The sequence below is a fragment of the Cyclopterus lumpus genome, chromosome 5 (genome assembly GCF_009769545.1).
Source record: "Cyclopterus lumpus isolate fCycLum1 chromosome 5, fCycLum1.pri, whole genome shotgun sequence".
NCBI classification, from domain to species: Eukaryota; Metazoa; Chordata; class Actinopteri; order Perciformes; family Cyclopteridae; genus Cyclopterus; species Cyclopterus lumpus.
In genome coordinates, this window is record NC_046970.1 from 16,998,718 (window position 1) to 17,018,043 (window position 19,326).

Consider the following 19,326-nt stretch of genomic DNA (forward strand, 5'->3'; position numbering starts at 1 on the left):
GACCAAAATAGAGCTTTTTGGCAACAAACTTCAACAGGTGGGTTTGGCGTAGACAGAGAGGTAGCCATATAGAGAAGCACCTCATACCCACTGTGAAGTATGCTGGCGCGATCTTTGATGTTTGGGCTGTTTTTCTTCAAAAGGCCCTGGACATCTTGTTAGGATACATGGTATCATGGACTCCATCAAATACCAGCAGATATGAAATGAAAACCTAACAGCCTCTGCCAGGAAGCTTAAAACGGGCTGTGTTTGGACCTTCCAGCAGGAAAATTATCCAAAGCACACAAAAATAGTTCACAACCACAAAAAATAAAGGTTTTGCCATGGCCATCACAGTCCCCCGACCTAAACCCCATAGAATGTGTGTTCACAACCTCATCACGCATTATAGGAGAAGACTTGGAGCTGTTCTTTTTGCAAAGGGAGGCTGCACAAAATATTAAATGAAGGGGTGCCAATAATTGTGGCACATATATTTTTGAGAAAAGGTTTCTTTAAATTATGTTACTTCAGTTAAAGGTTAGATTTTTGTGAATATTTTCAATGGGGCAGTGTAGACACGGGTCATCTGGTGTAGCACATTTAGGTATTATATTATTAATTAGAACTCAACAGCCACTTCTGCAGAAGGAGATGACACTATGGGGAAATTGTACCCTATAGTGTCACCCCCCACCCCTTCCCTCAAACAGTGCACATTTGGCTAAATTAAACCCATTTTTCACTGGCAGCCTCAATTGGCCATTGAGGCCAATACATGGAAGAAAGAAATTAGCTTTATAAGCTATTACATGTTGTGTGGACTGAGAAAAAGAACATGTTATCAGGAGAAGTGAGACCAGTGATTGCATTGAAAACAAAACAAAAACAACCTTACAGAGCATTTACAATACTGAAATGCCTGCCTTATTAAAGAGCTATAATTAATGGAAAAATAAATAATAATAAAAACGAGAGCTGTCAAGGTTCACCTGCCACTGCAGGGGAGAACTGAGGTCACTGGTTTGCATCAGCCTCCAAAGGTGTATGGTTTTCCAGAGGCCAGCTACATACATTCAAACTGCTGGAATGGCAAAGAGGACAGACAGGGTAGGCTGTGGGTACAGAATGTGCTTCATCAGAGGAAGAAAGACCCCTCAGACATTTGTTGTAGACCAATACAAGCAAGCTAAAAGGGCATCTGCAGCAACACTTCATTCTCTCTGATAACTCGAGCAGGTTACATTAGCCCAGACTGTCTCCATATTAACTACCGTCTGATGCACATTGAAGTGTCCAAAAATAAAACTAAAAGTAGATGTTGACTTTCCCTGTCTGACACCAAGAAAGCAATGCAATCCAACTGTATCTGCCAAGTAATTTTTCTGAGGGTAATCCAAGGATACTGCGTCATATAGAGTTCAGACAATAGACAGAGCCAAAACAAAACCCTCATAGTTCTCCAGTGGCATAAACAAAGTTTATGAATGCTACACTAAGGAAGTTCACTTTTCAACAGAAGCGTGAGGTTAGAGACCAACAGCTCCAATAAATATGTTCTGAATTCAATCTCACTCAAGCACATGCACCCATATTCCCTTCCCTACCTTCTTTGTTGCTGTAAGACCAACCTTGGAATGGACCTGCAGGAATTCAAGGGAAAAAACACTACTTCTGAATTATTTTCTACGTGCACTCGAGGTTACAGCCCCGGCTTGAATGCTACGTATGAAATTCGAGCATTCCCCTTATAAATTGGAGGCGGTCACTGCAGATTTGCAACACTGAATGGCAGGTCACACAACTACAAAAGTCCTGAGCCACTCATATGCAGCCTATTTGATCACAGTCCTTCAGAGAGCTATCCGTCTTTGTCTCCCTTTCTCTTTTGCCTCTCTCTCTGAGAGCCAAACCGCACTCAGTCGAACCGCTTGTTTCTACATTATTGCACAGTGCAGCATTATTCCATTAAGTGGATTATTTCACAACATCTGACCTTCGACAAGGTTGTCATTGGCGATGAACCAAGAAAAATTGAGGAGAAATGATGATGGGCACAGATCTCTATGGTAGATGGCAGGATTGAGTGATGGATAACAGTAAACCAGTAAATACAACACAGTAGATCAGGCTGGAACACAAAGGTTGAGACACGGCAGGATTAAAATAAAGTCAAGAGAACAAAATAAAAGCGTGCAACATCCACTGGCGATAATCAAGAATGAGCCGAGATTGTATCAAATGAGCCCAATTAGTACTTTTCTAGGGGTGCTAAATAATATTAAAATGACTTGACAATTAGTAGCCATATCATATTAGATAAATAACTTAAAATAATGCGAATTTTAGTTTTCATTATATAGTTGAAAAATGGGGCGATCAAGAAAGAACACCCTTTTGTTTCACCGATGTTAACTGTGACACTGAGAAATATTTCACCAGTAGTTTTGCTTGAAATTAACTTCAAAAAAATATATCTGTAAGTTTCTGGAAAGTTTCCACGGGAATTTTGAAAAAAAAAAAATGTGCCTACGTTTTTTTGCAAGAGCATATAACAGGGAACTTAAATGTAGTTGAGAACAAGACTATGCACGCCGAGCTCAGCTGGACCCTGAATGCAGCTGGTTGGGAACATTGTCTGCCAGAAACATAAACGTAAACATAAAACGTTCTGTTGTTTTTGAACGTCTTTGTCATCAGTGTTGTCTGAATGTTTCAGCCCTATGCCTGGCAAGTGTGAGAGCGCCGAGTTGCGTAGAGTACTTTCTACAGCAGTGAGGGGGACGCATTTAGACCTGAAAGGATTCAGGGAAAAACACCCACAAAAAAAATTGGGTTGGGGGGTGGTGATCATAGGGAATACACCTTTTTTATTCAACGTTCATGTTTTTGTTGTTCGATGAAAGAATAAAGTTCTACTCACAAAATGTCAAAAATGTCATTTTTAAAAGTTGTATTATAAATGTTTGCATGCATGTCTGCTTATGACAAGGTAAATACAGTTAAATTACCCCAAAATTCCCTGTTAATTCCCGTGGAAAGTTTCCAACTTTGAATATTCCCGGAATTTTGCAACCCTATTTACTACCACTACTACTTTAGTCATTTGATACATTAAAATGTGGAATTATATTTAATGGTAACTGCTTTGTAGTTCTGAGAAGTCACAACATTGAATGCCATTTCAATGATCCTGTTCCTGCTCCTCAGCCCCCACTTTAGATGCTGATGAACTAATGTTAGCTCACATACCATCTTTGTCACCAATTTGCAATACATAATTCTAGGTAACAGACCGTTTTCTGTGTTAATAATTAAATAATTTAATTTCTGGGTGTGTTCGGCAAACACACACAATAAATGTTGATACAGCATATACAATCTAAAAAAAGAGGCTCCTGCAAACAGCGTCCACACTGATTCTGCCCTTGATTTTATGAGAAGGATTTGGAACAGGGAGGTTGTAGTGATGGGACCTTTTAGGGTTTGAGGGGGTTATAGTCACAACGGCACGCTCTGGATCAAACTCTGTCAGCCCATCTATCCTCATGCACTCAGCAGCTAAGGTCATCACAAGTGTCACCCCCCCCCCCCTTATCAGCCTTGAGGAAACAAAAGTAATTGACAGAAAAAAAAGATGGAGCACATACTGTGTGCTTGGTCACCCGAGACTAACTGGGAAACGGGTTCAGTATAGACAGACAATATCAGCAAAGAGCCGTCTTGCACAGTGCTATAAATTGAGTCTGGTTCTCTGAGTGACGCAGACTCACACTTCTCCTGTGCTACAGTACACAAGGCGCTTTTTTTTCTCTCCCTTACTCCTTTCACTGCAGAGGCAGCACAAGGCCATGAAAGATTGGAGGCAAAGTGACGTCCTCTGGTTTATCCTTCCTGAAAGCCTTCGCATGCTCTCAGTTCCACATGAGGGATCTGATGAAAGCCGTTTGTCAGTACGCCACTTAATTATCAGCCAGACGAAGAGCCTCTGATGCTATCCTCTGACAATGGCTCAGAGCAGCCTGCTGACTACAGTGCCCACTAACAATGAGGAACTGACTGCAGCTACTAATGGTGACGGGGTAGTGCCAACTGTCCACTTAAGAGTTAGACAAATTAAGTCACGGCACAGAAAGCTTTTTGTGTGCTACTTCAATGTATACTCTTTCCACTGTAGGTAAAGTGGCAAGGAGCACATTATAAATCATAATACCAACAATTTCACATGTGATGTTTGGAAGACACACATTAAAAAAAACTGAACAAGTCCTACTGAAAACACACTATATCGAGCAGAGGAATAACTTGACGGTTTGACCTTTTATTTTTCCTGCATGTCTACACAAACATTACAGAGCTTATGCTGCTGCTCAATATGCATGTTACCAGAAGACTGCAAATAAATAAAACAGTCACATGCATTCCTTAACCTTCTATCTTTGCATAGTCATATTCTTGTGACTGCTCAGTGCTGACTGTTGAGAAACAAATAGTGACCATGACTACATAACACTGATATTTCTGTGCAGGTGGATAAAAAAAAGAAAGAAAAAAGAATTCTATTGAAATTGAAACAGTTAAAGAAACTCTGGCATCAGAATCAAATATGACCGTTGAATATCGTAAAGAGGGAAATGTTTGACCACATGACCACCAATCTGGTTCTGGTGACTAAAATCTCCTTTTGTCTTATACTGTTGAGTCTATTTCCAATATGACTTGGGTGTGTATCCATGAAAAAGGTTGGGCTGTGAAAAAGTGAAGATCAGCTAGAGAAAGGGATTAGTAATAAATGTAAGAGTGAGTTCCATGACAAAGAAAACGGTCATCCTCATGCTCTTGAATACACTCGGCTACTACACAAGCAGAGGAAAAGTAAAGCCATAGCATTTACCATCATCTGTATTAATCTGATCCAATGCTTAACTTTTCATTAGCAAAGTACATTACGGTACATGTCCATGACAGACAGGGTGATGACTCAGTGTAACCTCGGATTCCCACAGTAACCTGTCAGCAAGGAGCAACGGCACATTTTGAATCACTGCTCTGCTCCCACTAACAAACTCTTTTTTCCTGTAATATGTATTAGATGTGATGTCCTTCTGAAAGGAAATCACAGACCCACCCTACATAGTCCATTAGACAAGTTAATGCAGAGCTGCCAGACTTGCTGAACCATTAATAATACATGGCAGTGGTCAAAAGAGGCCAGACACCTCCGTGCACCCCTTCATCCCTCTACACGGCCACATTAATGGACTAATTCAGATCTAATTAACTGGTGGGGAGAGGCTGTGGCCTTGAGGCTTGTGGAGCACAGGCTGAAGGGCTTGGATTATAATCACTGTGAGCACACACAAACATGCAACACCATTTACATACTACAAGAAAGGAGCCAATAGATTCAGTACTACAGAATTTAGCATTAGCCATTGGATACCAGAAGCAAAAAGAAAATGTATTAATGCATTTACACTAAATCACCATATTTATTCGTAGAAAAACTGTAAGTGTTTCTTTGCTACATAATCTATTTCAGCCTATTGTTTCGTTAAAATACTGCCCTAAAATAAACATGGGAGTGTAGAGTTGTAATAGGTTATTTTGATTTGCACATGTACATAAAGGGAGTCTTATGTTTTAAATTAATATCTAAAAGGAAGTTATGATAATTAATAGGGAATATTAATAGAGAATATTCTGGAGGAATGTATTATAAAGCATAAGATGATCACTGTTTTATTATTGTAACTGTATGTATTGATAACTGTATGATGCATGAGAATGAATGGTAGTTTATTGCTTAGAAATGTTAGTTAAAATTGGAAGCGGGGTGGGAACCTGTGACGTTACTTTATTCTGAAGGCAAGATAAGAGGTTTTAATCTGAAGGGGAACTTCTCTGTCTTGACCTGAAGGGTGGCGTTTGACCCAGTCATCTTTGGAGATGGTCAACCAAAGTGATGCTTTGTTTGACCCAGCGAATTACTAACATTTGAGGTGTTAAAGGCATGACTGGCTACTTAGTATAAGGAGTTGTACTGGGGTTAAGTGTTCTTTTACTTTTTCTTTCGGCTTGAACGGGCTAGACAGCAACTAATGCACACGGAGGAGATATTGGAGAAAGTGTGTTAGACTGTGGATGCTTTGTTTCAACCGGCCCCACGATCGTGAACGTATTATTGTCTAGTAAGTTTTGGCATTAAATATTGTTAATCTTTAACCATTTGAATCCTGAATTTCCTTGAGCCTGAGACGTCCAGTAGCAAGAATCTTTTCAGGAGCCAGACATATTACCACCTTTGCAGTTGATATGGCAAACTGCATCTGCTGGACGTGTAAACAGTGAATAAGTAACATTAGCTTTCATGTGACGTTGTGTTTGTGACCACCCAATGAAAGTCCAGCAGCCACTCTTTTTATTTTATTTAGCTCAGTTTTGGTTTCCTCCAACTCCTGAGAAGAATGTCTGGCTGCTTTGTTCACCAGCTAGTTGCCAGCTGTATCCATCATCCGCTTGGTGCTGGGTAGGTAACTTACAATCTGTTTTTAGAGCCTTCCCTGCTGACAGCTGCCTGCTGCGGCCGAAAACGGCACTATTAGAGCGGTGACGGTGAACCAAAGCAGTAGAGCGGTTAGATTACACCAAAACAGTAAGCTGAAAGAGTTGGGTGATTATTTTACATTTCAGAGAAACCCCTTGCATCCATCCGGTGAGTAACTTCCTTACGGCTCATCTACATGAGACGACAAAAGTGTGAAAAGCTTCCACTGGCCTGAATTGGGATTTCATTTCCTCGGTTTCTTTTTTTATGTTTGTCCATCACAGCAAGTTTTATTCAATAATGTGGCTGCAGAAATCTGCTCTTTGAGAATGTGACGTTGACAAATGAGCAATTACAGGAGCGATATTCACGCATCACATCTGTGGCCGGCATGACCCGCGATTAGCCCTACTGATGCTGAATGTGAGATGCTAGAGCCGTGCCTGTCAACACAGGCGCCTGGGAAGGCAGCGCAGCCCATTCTGGCATGTCATCCATCACTGGTTCCACTCGGCTGCCACAGCTGTGTCACTGTCCCCCTCTCACAGACTGCTGACCCCACTGAGGACGCACCAGCAGCATGATCAAATATCTCGCTGGGATAGGAGACAGCCATTCTGCTTTACTGACAAGGCAGAGGACAACAAAAAAACCTTCTCTACATATCCTCTGCCATGGGGACATCTTTATCAATAAGCAGCATTTAATGGCAGGCAGCAGCAGAGTCATGTAGAGACACATGGCTGCTTCCAAACTAGAATTATTGCCTCTGCAAACTAGTCATGTTGCAGTTTACATTCATGTCTGACCAAAATGTAATCACTTTATAACGATGGGCATCTGTGTGAAATTGTCATAATTTGCATATAGATTTTTGAGTTATAGCCAAGAATGTCTGGTAGGTCAGTTCAACTTTGAGCTTCAAAGTTGAAATGTGTGCCAAATTTCAAGAAATTCGCTCAAGGGTTCTTGAGATAATGCATTCACAAGGAGTGGACGGAGGTGAGGTCCCAGTGACCTTAACCTTTGACCACCAAAACCTTATCAGTTCATCCTCGAGTCAGGGTGGACATTTGTGCCAGATTTTAAGCAATTCTGTAGAGGCCTCCCTGCGATGGCTCATTCATGAGAATAGACCAGGTGGATGGATAGAAGGACAGACAACACTAAAACATAACGCCTCTGGCCACAGCGGTAGCCGGCGCGGAGACATACAAAAAGCAGGGATTGTGAGGAGCAGAGTAAAGCCATTGGCTATGGGAGGCTGACACAGAAGGTGACGCAGGTTAAGTAATTGCCAGAGAAGAGAGAAGGTGGACTAAAACAAAAAATGAAATGGAACAACATTGGTAAGACGTCTTTCAAAGATAATTATTATCAGATGTGAATGATCTACAGTCTGGATGTAAGGCAGCATGGCTCAGCTCGCTTTCAAGCTACAGAACTTCGACCCTATCAGCAGTCTCAGGTTGCTGTATACTTTTTTAAAGATCCTTCTCCAGACTCTGCTAATTAGTCTTGCAGCCTCTTTTCCTTTCATTTCCAAAAAGGAAACGCTGTGTGCACGCTACAGTACTGGCAGATAAATTAGCTGCATGCTTCACAGGAGGCAACCGTTCTTTAGGGAGAACAGGCTACTTTAATTATGAATATTATTAATTACATTTTTTTAAAAGACCAGGAGAAGTAAAAAAAGAAAATAAAGAAAATCAATCAAAAAGACTGCTAAAAGATATGTATTAAAATGTAATCACACCTTGTATACTTTTCTGGAATTACATTTTATATACGGACGGCGCTGGCAGCAGTAGCCAGTCTAACGCACCTTAAATTAATTTAACAGGGCAGATTCAGTGTTAAAGGCAGATTCCAAGGACTGTGATCTATTTATAGCATGCAGAATTCATCAGCGTTCCCCTCGCTTTTCTCTGCCTCTTTGTCAAAGCAGAAATCAGTACACATACACACACACACACACAAGGCTATGTTAAAAAGGCACCATCTGTGATCCCAATGTCAACAAAGGTAGCCTGATATTCAGAATGGAGCAAACATTATGGTCCAACTCCATTATCGATTCTGACATTGGCTTCTTATTAGCAGTTTCCTGGAGGCTCTGGGTTTGTTAGGCTGCGTACAGTTAGTGCAAGTTAATATTAATATTTACAGAAAACAGCAGTTGATATTAAGATACAAGTTTTGCAAAGACAAAATGCACCTAACATATCACAGGGCTTTGTGTCCAGGTACAGGAACGTAATAGAAAATATAGCGTTGAATATTTCCACAGAGTTTACTGAGAGTTCATTGTTTTCGCACAATAGAGGGGCATTGTCACGGTTATAAAATGGACAGATATCAATGAAACAAAGTCTTCATTATTGTAAGACAAATAGAGGAGGCAATTAAGATTTATTGGAGACTTAGCTTGTTTGTACTGCACCCCTTTTACAGCCAGTTTGCTAAGTTAGCCAACTTTTAACTATGAACATGTTTACTGTGTATCCACAGTTTAGTATTAAAACTGCTTTGATTTTACAATTATATCATCAGTCAGGAAATAAATATGTAACAAAAATCTAACCTAAAAATCTAAATTGTGAATGTTCTTATTTTTGGTAATTTGGTCAAAATGACTGTTTTTGCTTTTATTCTTCATCCTCATACTGCATGGTAGGAATTGTTTTAAAGGATGAAAAATGTCCTGATTTCTTTTGAGAGGGTGGCAGTATGCACAGACACTCAGTAATATTAAGCTCTAACTGTACATGCATTACACAAAGGCAACAGCAAACCAAGTAGATAGTGATAGAGGGCAAAAGGCTACTCGCTGGGAAAACAAAGTAAAAATACAGGGAAAGCAAAGTACTATTTTTGTCTAAATCTTTCTGGCCACGGAAAAATGACTAAAGAGTTTCTGAGCAGCTCCCCACAGCTCTTCATCTTCTCCTCTGCAGAATCTAAGAACTAGCTCATAATGTTTTCCATTTATGAGTTGTAAATAAAATTCCTTGCAGTTCACAACTTTGATTGACACCGGTGTTGGTTTTCCTGCCCAACTGCGTTTCAGGCCACATATCTGTGACAAAGAAAGGGCACGGCCTTCTGGAGGTAATGATCTCAGTCACCACATAAATGCAGCTCTGGAAAAGACATAGAAATACAGATCCTGACCTTTTATCCAGTTTTTAAAGACTCGTATGGGTCTCACTAATGCCAGTCAGCTAAATACATCAGTCTACTCTATAGTTCTCATATTCAAAACTCTAGCCATCTGAGACAAATGCCAAGCCTTAACTAACTCGAGGACAGGTAGTAAAAGAACTACGCAACAGACATGTAAAAATATGAGGTAGGATCTCTCAGTATAATCATAACTACCGACTGAAGAGCATGCCTTAACAACACAAACGTTTAAGTGTTTTTTCAAAAGCCTGAAGCTGTGACTAAGAATGTGTGCAGGGATCAACAACCAATTATTGTCCAGAGTTATTTACATTATGAATGATTCTTAGAAAGAAGAAAAAAGGTATTGACTTCAACAGACGTCATTAATACAGAGGAGGATGTTCACTGAATCAATTGGTAACCATGGTCAACAGCTTTTACAAGTGGTTATGGGTTAATTAGTGTTTAAAAAGAATCACAGAAGCTATACCATATATTCTACAAAATATATAGTATGGCTTCTGTTATCATTTTAAATTAACCCAAAGCAGCACTTATGGCTATAGCCATGACTGTCAAAAAGACAGCTAGAGTTTTAAGTAAAAGTGAAGCCAACTTCTCTACACAGGCCTGCAGGCCACAAGAGGAAGCGATAGAAGCCTCAGGCCTTTTATGTTCTGCACTGCAGTCAGCACTTCACTCAGTGGAGTGTGGGGACAGCAGCTTCTGCCAAAATGTATCCGTGCCAAGGCCTGCCAGCCTGCTCTCCCCGCCCACTCTAAGGGCCAGAGCGTGAGCGGTGGGGCGCCGGTAGGCGGGTGCAAGGTGAGGCTGGTGGGCGGGTGGCCAGGCTGGAGCTTCCTGACACGGGAACCCGCCTCACAGCAGGATCAAACTGGCTGCCGAGTGAATCACTACCCCTCCCACTACCTGACAAAGTCAGTGCCGGGCCAGTTCTCAGCCATTAATACCGTTTCTTCCAATTAAAAAAATACTGCTTATATCACCTGACCACTCTACGGACTGCATCTAACAGTAATATGACACTAGACTGTAGAAGAGACATTCACAAACTTCACGAAAAGGATCATTTTGGGACTTGGCTTTGGTGTGTGTGATTTACAGAGTAGTTCTTAATATGCATCAGTGCTACTGAAAAATTCAGTATCAGCAAAGTGCTTAAAATGTTAATGCTTGCTTTACTGTGTAATGATGATACACGCTAAGAAGGTATCAGAGAGTCTAGGACCGAAGCAATTTTACACTTTAGATTTCAGGCCCTGCAACCCCAAGCTTGAGGTGGGAGATAGGGGCAGGAAGCGCACATTCTCATACCTGACCAATCTTATTTAAATAAGCAACAGGGGCAGGGATTTTCTGAGCTGTGGCTAGTCACTAGTCAGAAGCAGGAACATTATCTCCAGAGTAAATAATGTCCTGGAGGACCAGTAGCTACCCAAATCGCTTCTTAAAAAATGGAAAACTGCTCCAGGCTGCTATTATTAAGCCTCAGATCCAATGGGAAGTTGAACCTTTGATCTGTTTAGGGTACTGTGTATTTGCATGTTATAATGAGATCAAAGCGAGGTCCAGGGCCCCTGCAGAAGGCAGCTATGCGCCCCATCTCCGCACACTGGACGATTTACAGACCAAAGCTTTCCCTGTTAACAAGATCATGTAAGAGCTATGGGCCTCAGTGGAAATGCAATGTGAGATTGAATGTTTGTTCGGCAATCAACATTAGCCCACATTCTCTTCTAGCTAATTTGCTTTCCTGTACACAGGTGTGGAAGAGAAAAATAAAATAAAATCATGCCAGTAGCAACAATCTCCTCAAGAGTTAAAGTTCAAGAGCAAACATTTCAAGCATTTTTAAACTGGTTGAGAAATGCTCCAGATTTTCTTTGGTATTTTTCACCTGGAAGAAATGCAGAGGGGAATTTACACACTGCCTGAAGTGAGCCTACAAGGAGCCGGGAGAAGGTTTGAGATCAGCATGGAGGTCAACATTTGAGAGTATATGTGGAGTCTTTACTCAATACTGTTCCTGACCACTTTTCTTTTTTTTTTATAAGAAAATATACCAGAAAAGAAACTGCACACACGTCACTCCTTCTTTGACAGAGATGAGTCTCATATTCCCTGACGGCCCGATCAGAGTTGGAGCTTGGAGAAGAACTACATACAGTTAAGAAACATTAGCGAGGTCTGTTTGCTTGAATTAACTCATCCAGTATTCAAACAGCTTGTAGAAACACCTGAGAGCTTTAATTACATTTGAATACAGATAACAATAAAGTCAATAGCTAAATGTATGAAAGAGAATTTGTAATAAAATATTTGCTCAAATGTGTATCTTGTCATACTTACTGTTTGGCAACAGTGACTGCATGACCTATGTGATAAATCACACATTATTATTTTTTATTATTTTTTTACTCTATGTAAAAAGTTATAAATACCACTAAATCATTGTCATAAGGAGATGTACTTTCATATTCAAGCAGTTATCTTAAGATGTCCATTTTGATGCACAGCGCACCTGATTTTAGTGCATGTGAGCGTGCCCCATTGGGTAACTCACCCCCTCCCTGCTCTGCACTGCGCTCATACAGCGGTTACAGCTGACAACTCTGTCCCGACCGAAGCGTAGCACCCACCCTCCGGTTCCTCCTCAGGTAAGAACCGTTAGCTCCGGAAGCACGTTTGCCATAGTTTGTACCGTTAGTGCTTTTAGCACCGTTAGCTGTGAGCCACTAATCTCGTATTTAGCACCATTACAAATTTGCAGAAAAAAATCTCACCAGATTGCACTGAAACATCTTGTCATTTTATGTTTTCAACAAAGAATACAGACTCAGGTCATGACATTGGTTCACTTTGGGAGCAGAGACTTTAGCATCTAAAGAAATGGACACATACTGATTGGCAAAGCAACACTTAAAGTAACTTCAATAAACACTTAACCACTAAGGTCATAATGCATGCGCGTAGAGGTTGACTAGGGGAATATCCCCTCCCCTGCATCTGTCTTCTTGAAGTGTCTTGAAACCACGCGTCTGCAAATCATTTGGCCAGCAAATGCCCCACAAACAGTTGAATCGAAAGTGAGAGAATGCTGATTTGCAATTCATGACACGCAAGACAGCATCCGTGAAGAGACGGGGCAGATTTGAGAAGTTTTGACAACAGATTTGGGGGGGGGGGGGGGAGAAGACATGGTCTTCTGACCTTGAAGGGGGAGAAGACTATTCTCTTTTTAATCTCAGAAGAGTCATCTGGGCCATCTTAGATTTCTCGTAATAGCTTTGAAATGGAAAGGACTGGGCAACAGATATGAATTATAATCAGGAACACATAAAAACAGTACACTGAATTGTACTGCAGTCAAGTGCTGCAAGCCAAGCAAGTATTCTTAAGGCAGATGTTCAAATAAGCCACGCTCGCCATACAAGGAACAAAGGGCCACAGAGCTCCAGTATACAAGCTGAATAGTACAAAAGACTGCTTAGACTGACCTGCAAAGTATGAATCAAAAAGTACCTCAGAGAGCTGGAGAGAGTGTTCAGAAAAGCAACATCTAATTGCTTGCTCATAGATGCCGAACGCATATTCTGCACTCTCAAAGGCAACGTTCACATTCTTTGACCTTGATGAATTATCCGTTTTTATTGACAGCACTTATTGATATTTTTAAAAGCGCAGGCTAATGGAGTTCTATTGAGATTATTAAATGAGCTGCTGGTGCCCGGATTAGCCCGGTCTCATCTTCCCTGCACAGCTTGCATTATCATACAGAACAGACGCATGCGTGCGTGGAGTCCCAAATTCCTGCGACTGACATCTCCAGGGGAACAGAGGAGCGATGACTACATCCGACCTACATTCACCCCACCCAGGCATGCCTGCTTCCAACTACTTACACACACACAAACATGCATACTCAGTCCCAATGTAGGTAGATTCATACCATAGATATGATATGAATCAGAGCAGAGAAGCGTTACTGCAGTATGCATATTACAGAACAAGCTACAAAGACTCAGCTCTGAGGATCTTAAAGCCGAAAAGAAACTCATGACTGTACAAACTCCTAGTGACCTCCTGATGTTTGGGAGAGAACTTACTTTGGTTTTTGCACAGGCTTAGATGAAAATATAATTTGTGTGATGGGTTGTGAAAATAAGCACAAAAAACATTAGGAACAAACCTAAGGCTACTGGAGCTTGCTCAAATGCAAAACAGCATATTGGATTTCATTCAAATGTCTTATGCATTGAAAATATTATGTCAATACTCTTTACACATTATTTACATTCTCAGAAAAAAAAACTATGGCAGGAAAAACACCCCTTTAAGAAGAACTGAGAAAGAATTGTGACGCAGGCGCTAGCGTGTGAGCACATCTTCAAACCGCTTTTTCTGTGTTTCCTGTGTTGTACGGCATCCTGGTTAGAGTGATGTGGTTTTTGTCACTTTTTTAATAGGGAATATTTCTACAGTTGCAGCCCACATTAAGGTCAGAATGTGTTGATCTATGCAAGTAAACTACAAAGTACTAGAAAAGTGTCAATCTCAACCAACGCTGACTAATTATATAACTTGCTCTTACACCCAAGGCATTATTCCGTTACGTCAGATCCCCATTACACCCAACGCTGAAAAGAAAGGCTCACCAGCGTCACTGTATATAATTATGTTAGTTTCATTACTGTGGTTAACAACAGATAACAATGCAAAGAAGAAATTCCATTAAATCAATTGTTCCTTGATGTAAGGCCCCATTGCTCCACCCCATTTCATGGAATCAAAAAATAAAAAATACTTTTTATTTTTATATTTACGGGATAATACATGTTCTCAGGACTCACTTGAAAGCGGTAATATTTTTTTCTTCGGTAATATTACTACGATGCAATCTTTACAAACGGTGAAAGCTAAAATGTAGTTATGTTGTGAATTTAAAGCTACAGTTTGTAACTTTAAAGAAAATAAATGTTTGTCATATATTACAAACTGTCACTGTGAGACTAGAAATAGGCAATACACCAAAAATAATCTTGATTCATGAGCAGTGATTGACACTGCGTTGAAGAATCCTCGGCTCTGGTTGTTTTCCTTCAGGCATGGTGGAATCTTGCAAACGCCATTGGGAGCATTAAAAGAAGGCAGAGGAACCCGATGTTTTCACAGATTATCTGCGTCATTTACTACTGTCCGGATAGAGTGACAGTCTGAGCAAATATGACAAAAAGCTTTTTTTATTGAAGTTACCAAGCTTTAAGAGTGAAAATGTTCCATGTTCTAACACTGCACGCTTACTTCCAATATTGAAAATTTGCCCTGGTCAATTAATCCCTAAAAGGATTGAACCCATTCGCTGGGTGTCTACCAAGTACATTTTAAAAGGACACATGGATAAAACAAATTTTATAAAATATGAAAACATCTAAAATGTCACATTTTCAAAGCAGCTTTTAATTTAAAATTAGGATTGCATGACATTTCCAAATCTTGAATGCCACTTATTATTTGTGGGCATTCAAAACAAGGTTTTACATACAGTACATGTCCAATATCTGTGTTTTCTGAGCATGTGAATACTGAAATCAGCACCTGATCTTTTGATAAAGTTGCACTTACTGAATGCAAAAATAACCAAAGGCGTATGAACAGCCGTGCATATTAGTCAAGCGTTGAATAATTAATACTATGTAGTCCTTTTTGCTGTAACTAAAGGGGAACTGTAACTGGGTGGGTAGAGAACATCTCCAACTCTGCCAGCAGCACAAGTTTGATTCCCACTGAGGACACCCACTCGAAAATATATAAGTGTATGCATTTGAATGTAAATAAATGTTGTGTCTTATCTACAGTTATTTTAGTTGGGCTAGTTAGTTACACTCTCCTGTTTCCAAACAATAAAGTCTGTGGATGTGCGCAAAACCTCACAGAGTCCGCTTCAACCAACATAAATGATGATTAACTCGTAGCTGCTGCTAACGGTTTACTTCAATAGATACAGACTGAGCAATGAGTGCTACATGCTCTGCAACCGGATTTGTTAACAAGCTTAACGCAGCAACAAAAATAGCGGTAAACACTGCTGCAACCTTTTGCCAATGTCTAGCAAAAATCGTTACTATACAATGAACACACACACACACACACACACACACACACACACACACACACACACACACACACACACACACACACACACACACACACGCACACACACACACACACACACACACACACACACACACACACACACACACACACACACACACAGAGAGAGCGATCTTGTCGCCCCAGGAAATGGGCTTCATACATCTTGTCTGACTGCAATAAAGCAGAGCCTAAGATTCTATTTCCAATAAACGTCGACTGATTGGAAAACTCATTCTAATATCAATTTCCATCTGGGCCCTTTAAAAGGCAATCAGCATAGCTTCATCTCGGTATATCATGGGCTCCTTGAGATGATGACACAGCACTGGCTCTCTCTTCTGCATAATGGCCTTCTCCTATCAAGGCATCTGCAATGAATAATACCACCCATGAATGGGCTATTTAGTCTGTGTTCGCACAGATAGGGGCCACTTCTCTGAATATTAATCCAGGGTTTTACACTTCATATGGTTCTCTCAGGGCTGCACCATTTTTCATTCGGAGGAGTAAGGCACTTAGTGTGATTTGGCGTACTCGTAGTTTCTCTCCAAGCTTTCTCAGAAGTGACAATGGTGATTACCAATGGCATCTCACTTTGTTTAAGATGCCTGGCGACCACAAAACAATGGTTTACGTGAAGGAATATAAATATCAACTCTTCTACAGACTGTCCACAGTTTACAACAAAACTGTTAAGTCAAAGAAACATATCCATGAGTCAATTAACTGATTTGAATTACTGTATAAATGGACATCCAATTTCAAAAGCTCTACAATTATGTGTCATATTTGCATTGACAAAGTGTGTCACTATAACCAGAATCCAACTCTATCATCACCATGATGGCAAAAAACGTTAACATCTGCTATATCAGCCTAAATTAAAGGCCAGATGGCTCTTTTTCTCACCTTCCAGCCACTGCCCGCCTCCCTGTAATAGGGAAAGTTATCACAGATCCACTGGTAGATCTCGCTCAGTGTCATCTTCTTCTTTGGCGAGCTGTTGATGGCAAACGTGATGAGGCTGGCGTAGCTGTATGGCGGCTTGCCATCCTTATGCTGCTGCACCTCCTCCTGGTCCAACGTGGTGTTAGGATCCAGTAGGGTACTCTTCTTGCCCATGCCTGGCCCGTGGGCATTCTGAGCATCCGCCTTGCGGATGGCCGCCTGCATGGTCAGCTGAGGAAGCCAATCCATGGAGGTCAGGCTGCTCTCCAGCTCTGACGTCATGGTGACGGCAGGCTGGGCAGGAGGGGGGTGGGGAAAATGTGGAGGTGGATGCTGTCCGTTGACTGACGCAGAGGGGACCAGGTGTGGAATAACAAACAGAGACAGTTTGAGGATGGAAGTCTTCCTTAGCTCAGGGCATCAGCATGCCGTCGTCTGTAGGTCAACTCTAGAGAAACAGGAAACAGAAATGCCTTTATTACTACACTATTCTCTTTTACAAGAAATACAGGAGTACATTGGACATAAAAGTTATGTATACCAGCAATATTGCAGAGAGCAAACAGAAATGCAAGCAAGGAAGCAACTCTGAACAGTTTGGCCAACATCAAAAACCAAGTGTCTCTGTAAAGTATGCTTATATTAGCTGTGCAGCAGATCACAAGCCAACCACTTTCTGCACCACTTGCTGCTCTCAAAGCTGACTCATAGCTGGGACTCCATCTGCACAGAGAGAGAGTGTATGTGTGTGAGAGAGAGAGAGTGTATGTGTGAGAGAGAGAGAGAGAGAGAGAGAGAGAGAGAGAGAGAGAGAGAGAGAGAGAGAGAGAGAGAGAGAGAGAGAGAGAGAGAGAGAGAGAGAGAGAGAGAGAGAGAGAGAGAGAGAGAGAGAGAGAGAGAGAGAGAGAGAGAGAGAGAGAGAGAGAGAGAGAGAGAGAGAGAGAGAGAGAGAGAGAGAGAGAGAGAGAGAGAGAGAGAGAGAGAGAGAGAGAGATGCCAGGCAATTGTTTTCACAACTGTCAGCCAAATGGGGGAATGGCTCAGGAGGAATTCCGACTCTCTTGAGGGTAGTAAACCCCCTCTCCTATTTTCCCTGCCTGCCAGCTTGCCTGCCTCCTCCCCTGCCTCCCCAGACGGAGCCTCTGCCGTAAACAAGGCAGTCAGTGTCGTCTTGCAAACCGTCCGCCCTGTGCGTGTCGGCCACGCTGTGCAGAGTGGAGCCCGCAACAGCCCATCTCTCTGTCCCTCTCAGCACACTGCCCTCCATGTCTTAAAATAGAGAGGCAGAGTAGAAAGTCCTAAAGGTACAAAAGTAGGTGAACACGGGGATATGTGGGGGGAGAATAAACTGAGAGGAATGACACTGCAATCTAGCTGGGGGGGGGGGGGGGGAAGAGAAATCCTCACCAAATGGTGGGATTTTTCTCTTGACTGAGCATGCTCACATAAGTGTGTGTGTGTGTGTACACATTTTCAAACGGTGATTCCAATGCCTTGAGATTTGTCAACGCTTTAAATGCAATTTATCCAAAAGACATCGACTCTAAATTGTGTTCTTTTTTATGAATATCATCTTTAAAGGAAAATCTTTTTCAAAAAGGATTGATGTAATATATTTCAAAATGTGTTTCACTGCAGCCCACTGCTCCTCAATAACTAAGGATGGGTCAAATGCAGAGAAGAATTTCCCCACCAGGATAAATAAAAAGTGTACATTCCTTTCTTTTCTTTCTTTCATATATACTCTATCCTATGTCATTAGCGAGTGATAAGACGGTGAGGGACGCTATCGATATGAAATGAAGGAACATTAAGAAATTCAAAAATTAGGCAAACTTCTTTGGCGGTATTGGTCACAAGCAGTTTGTGGTTGTCCTTATCAATTGAGCTCTCAGACTCAATTAAATATCTGCTACCAGTGTATACAGCCACAGACAGATGATGAAGGCATTTTTCATCCAAACAGAACCCAGGAAAGTAAAAAAAAAGAAAAAAAGAAATCCAGTTGGTTAAGATCATTGTAAAAACAATTCTGAGCAAAATGCATTTAGGACTGTATTGTTATATTTGTTTCCTGTGTTTAATCCTAATGTATCCATTTAGAATCCGAATGGGTGGTGGATGGCGAAAAACAGCTGTAGTCACCTTGAATTCATGTCAAGTTTCATTGAAAAAACCTATGATATGATTAAGCCTCTCAAATCCAAACCTATGTTGTCCATCTGTATGTTCAGCAATTTTAAAACTCATATTTATATGTAAATATATATTTATATAGATGTCACCAAACTATGGCCAAACATGCTACTTCTGGCTGAACTTCCAAGCTTTGAGGGTGATAGCATAAAACAAAAGCAGCGTATTTAGCCATAATTTGGCTAATGAGGGATGGTTTGAGATGTTTTTATGAAGGTGTTGAAGCTTTATTTCCACAATGAATAGTGGTCACCTTTAAAATATATTGCAACTGACTGAAATTAAGCAGCCCACAACTATTCTAATTCAAA

The 19,326-nt window shown here is 41.0% G+C and overlaps 1 protein-coding gene across 2 annotated transcripts in view; it reads right to left on the reverse strand.

The window, feature by feature from the left end:
- foxj3 (forkhead box J3) overlaps nt 1-19,326 on the reverse strand; it is a 69,912-nt gene that overhangs the window by 25,381 nt on the left and 25,205 nt on the right. For both annotated transcript variants that reach the window (XM_034532087.1, XM_034532088.1), the window contains exon 2: nt 16,781-17,267. In XM_034532087.1, coding sequence (XP_034387978.1) covers nt 16,781-17,101 — 321 coding nt within the window. In that variant the 5' untranslated portion in view covers nt 17,102-17,267. The remainder of the gene's footprint in view (nt 1-16,780; nt 17,268-19,326) is intronic.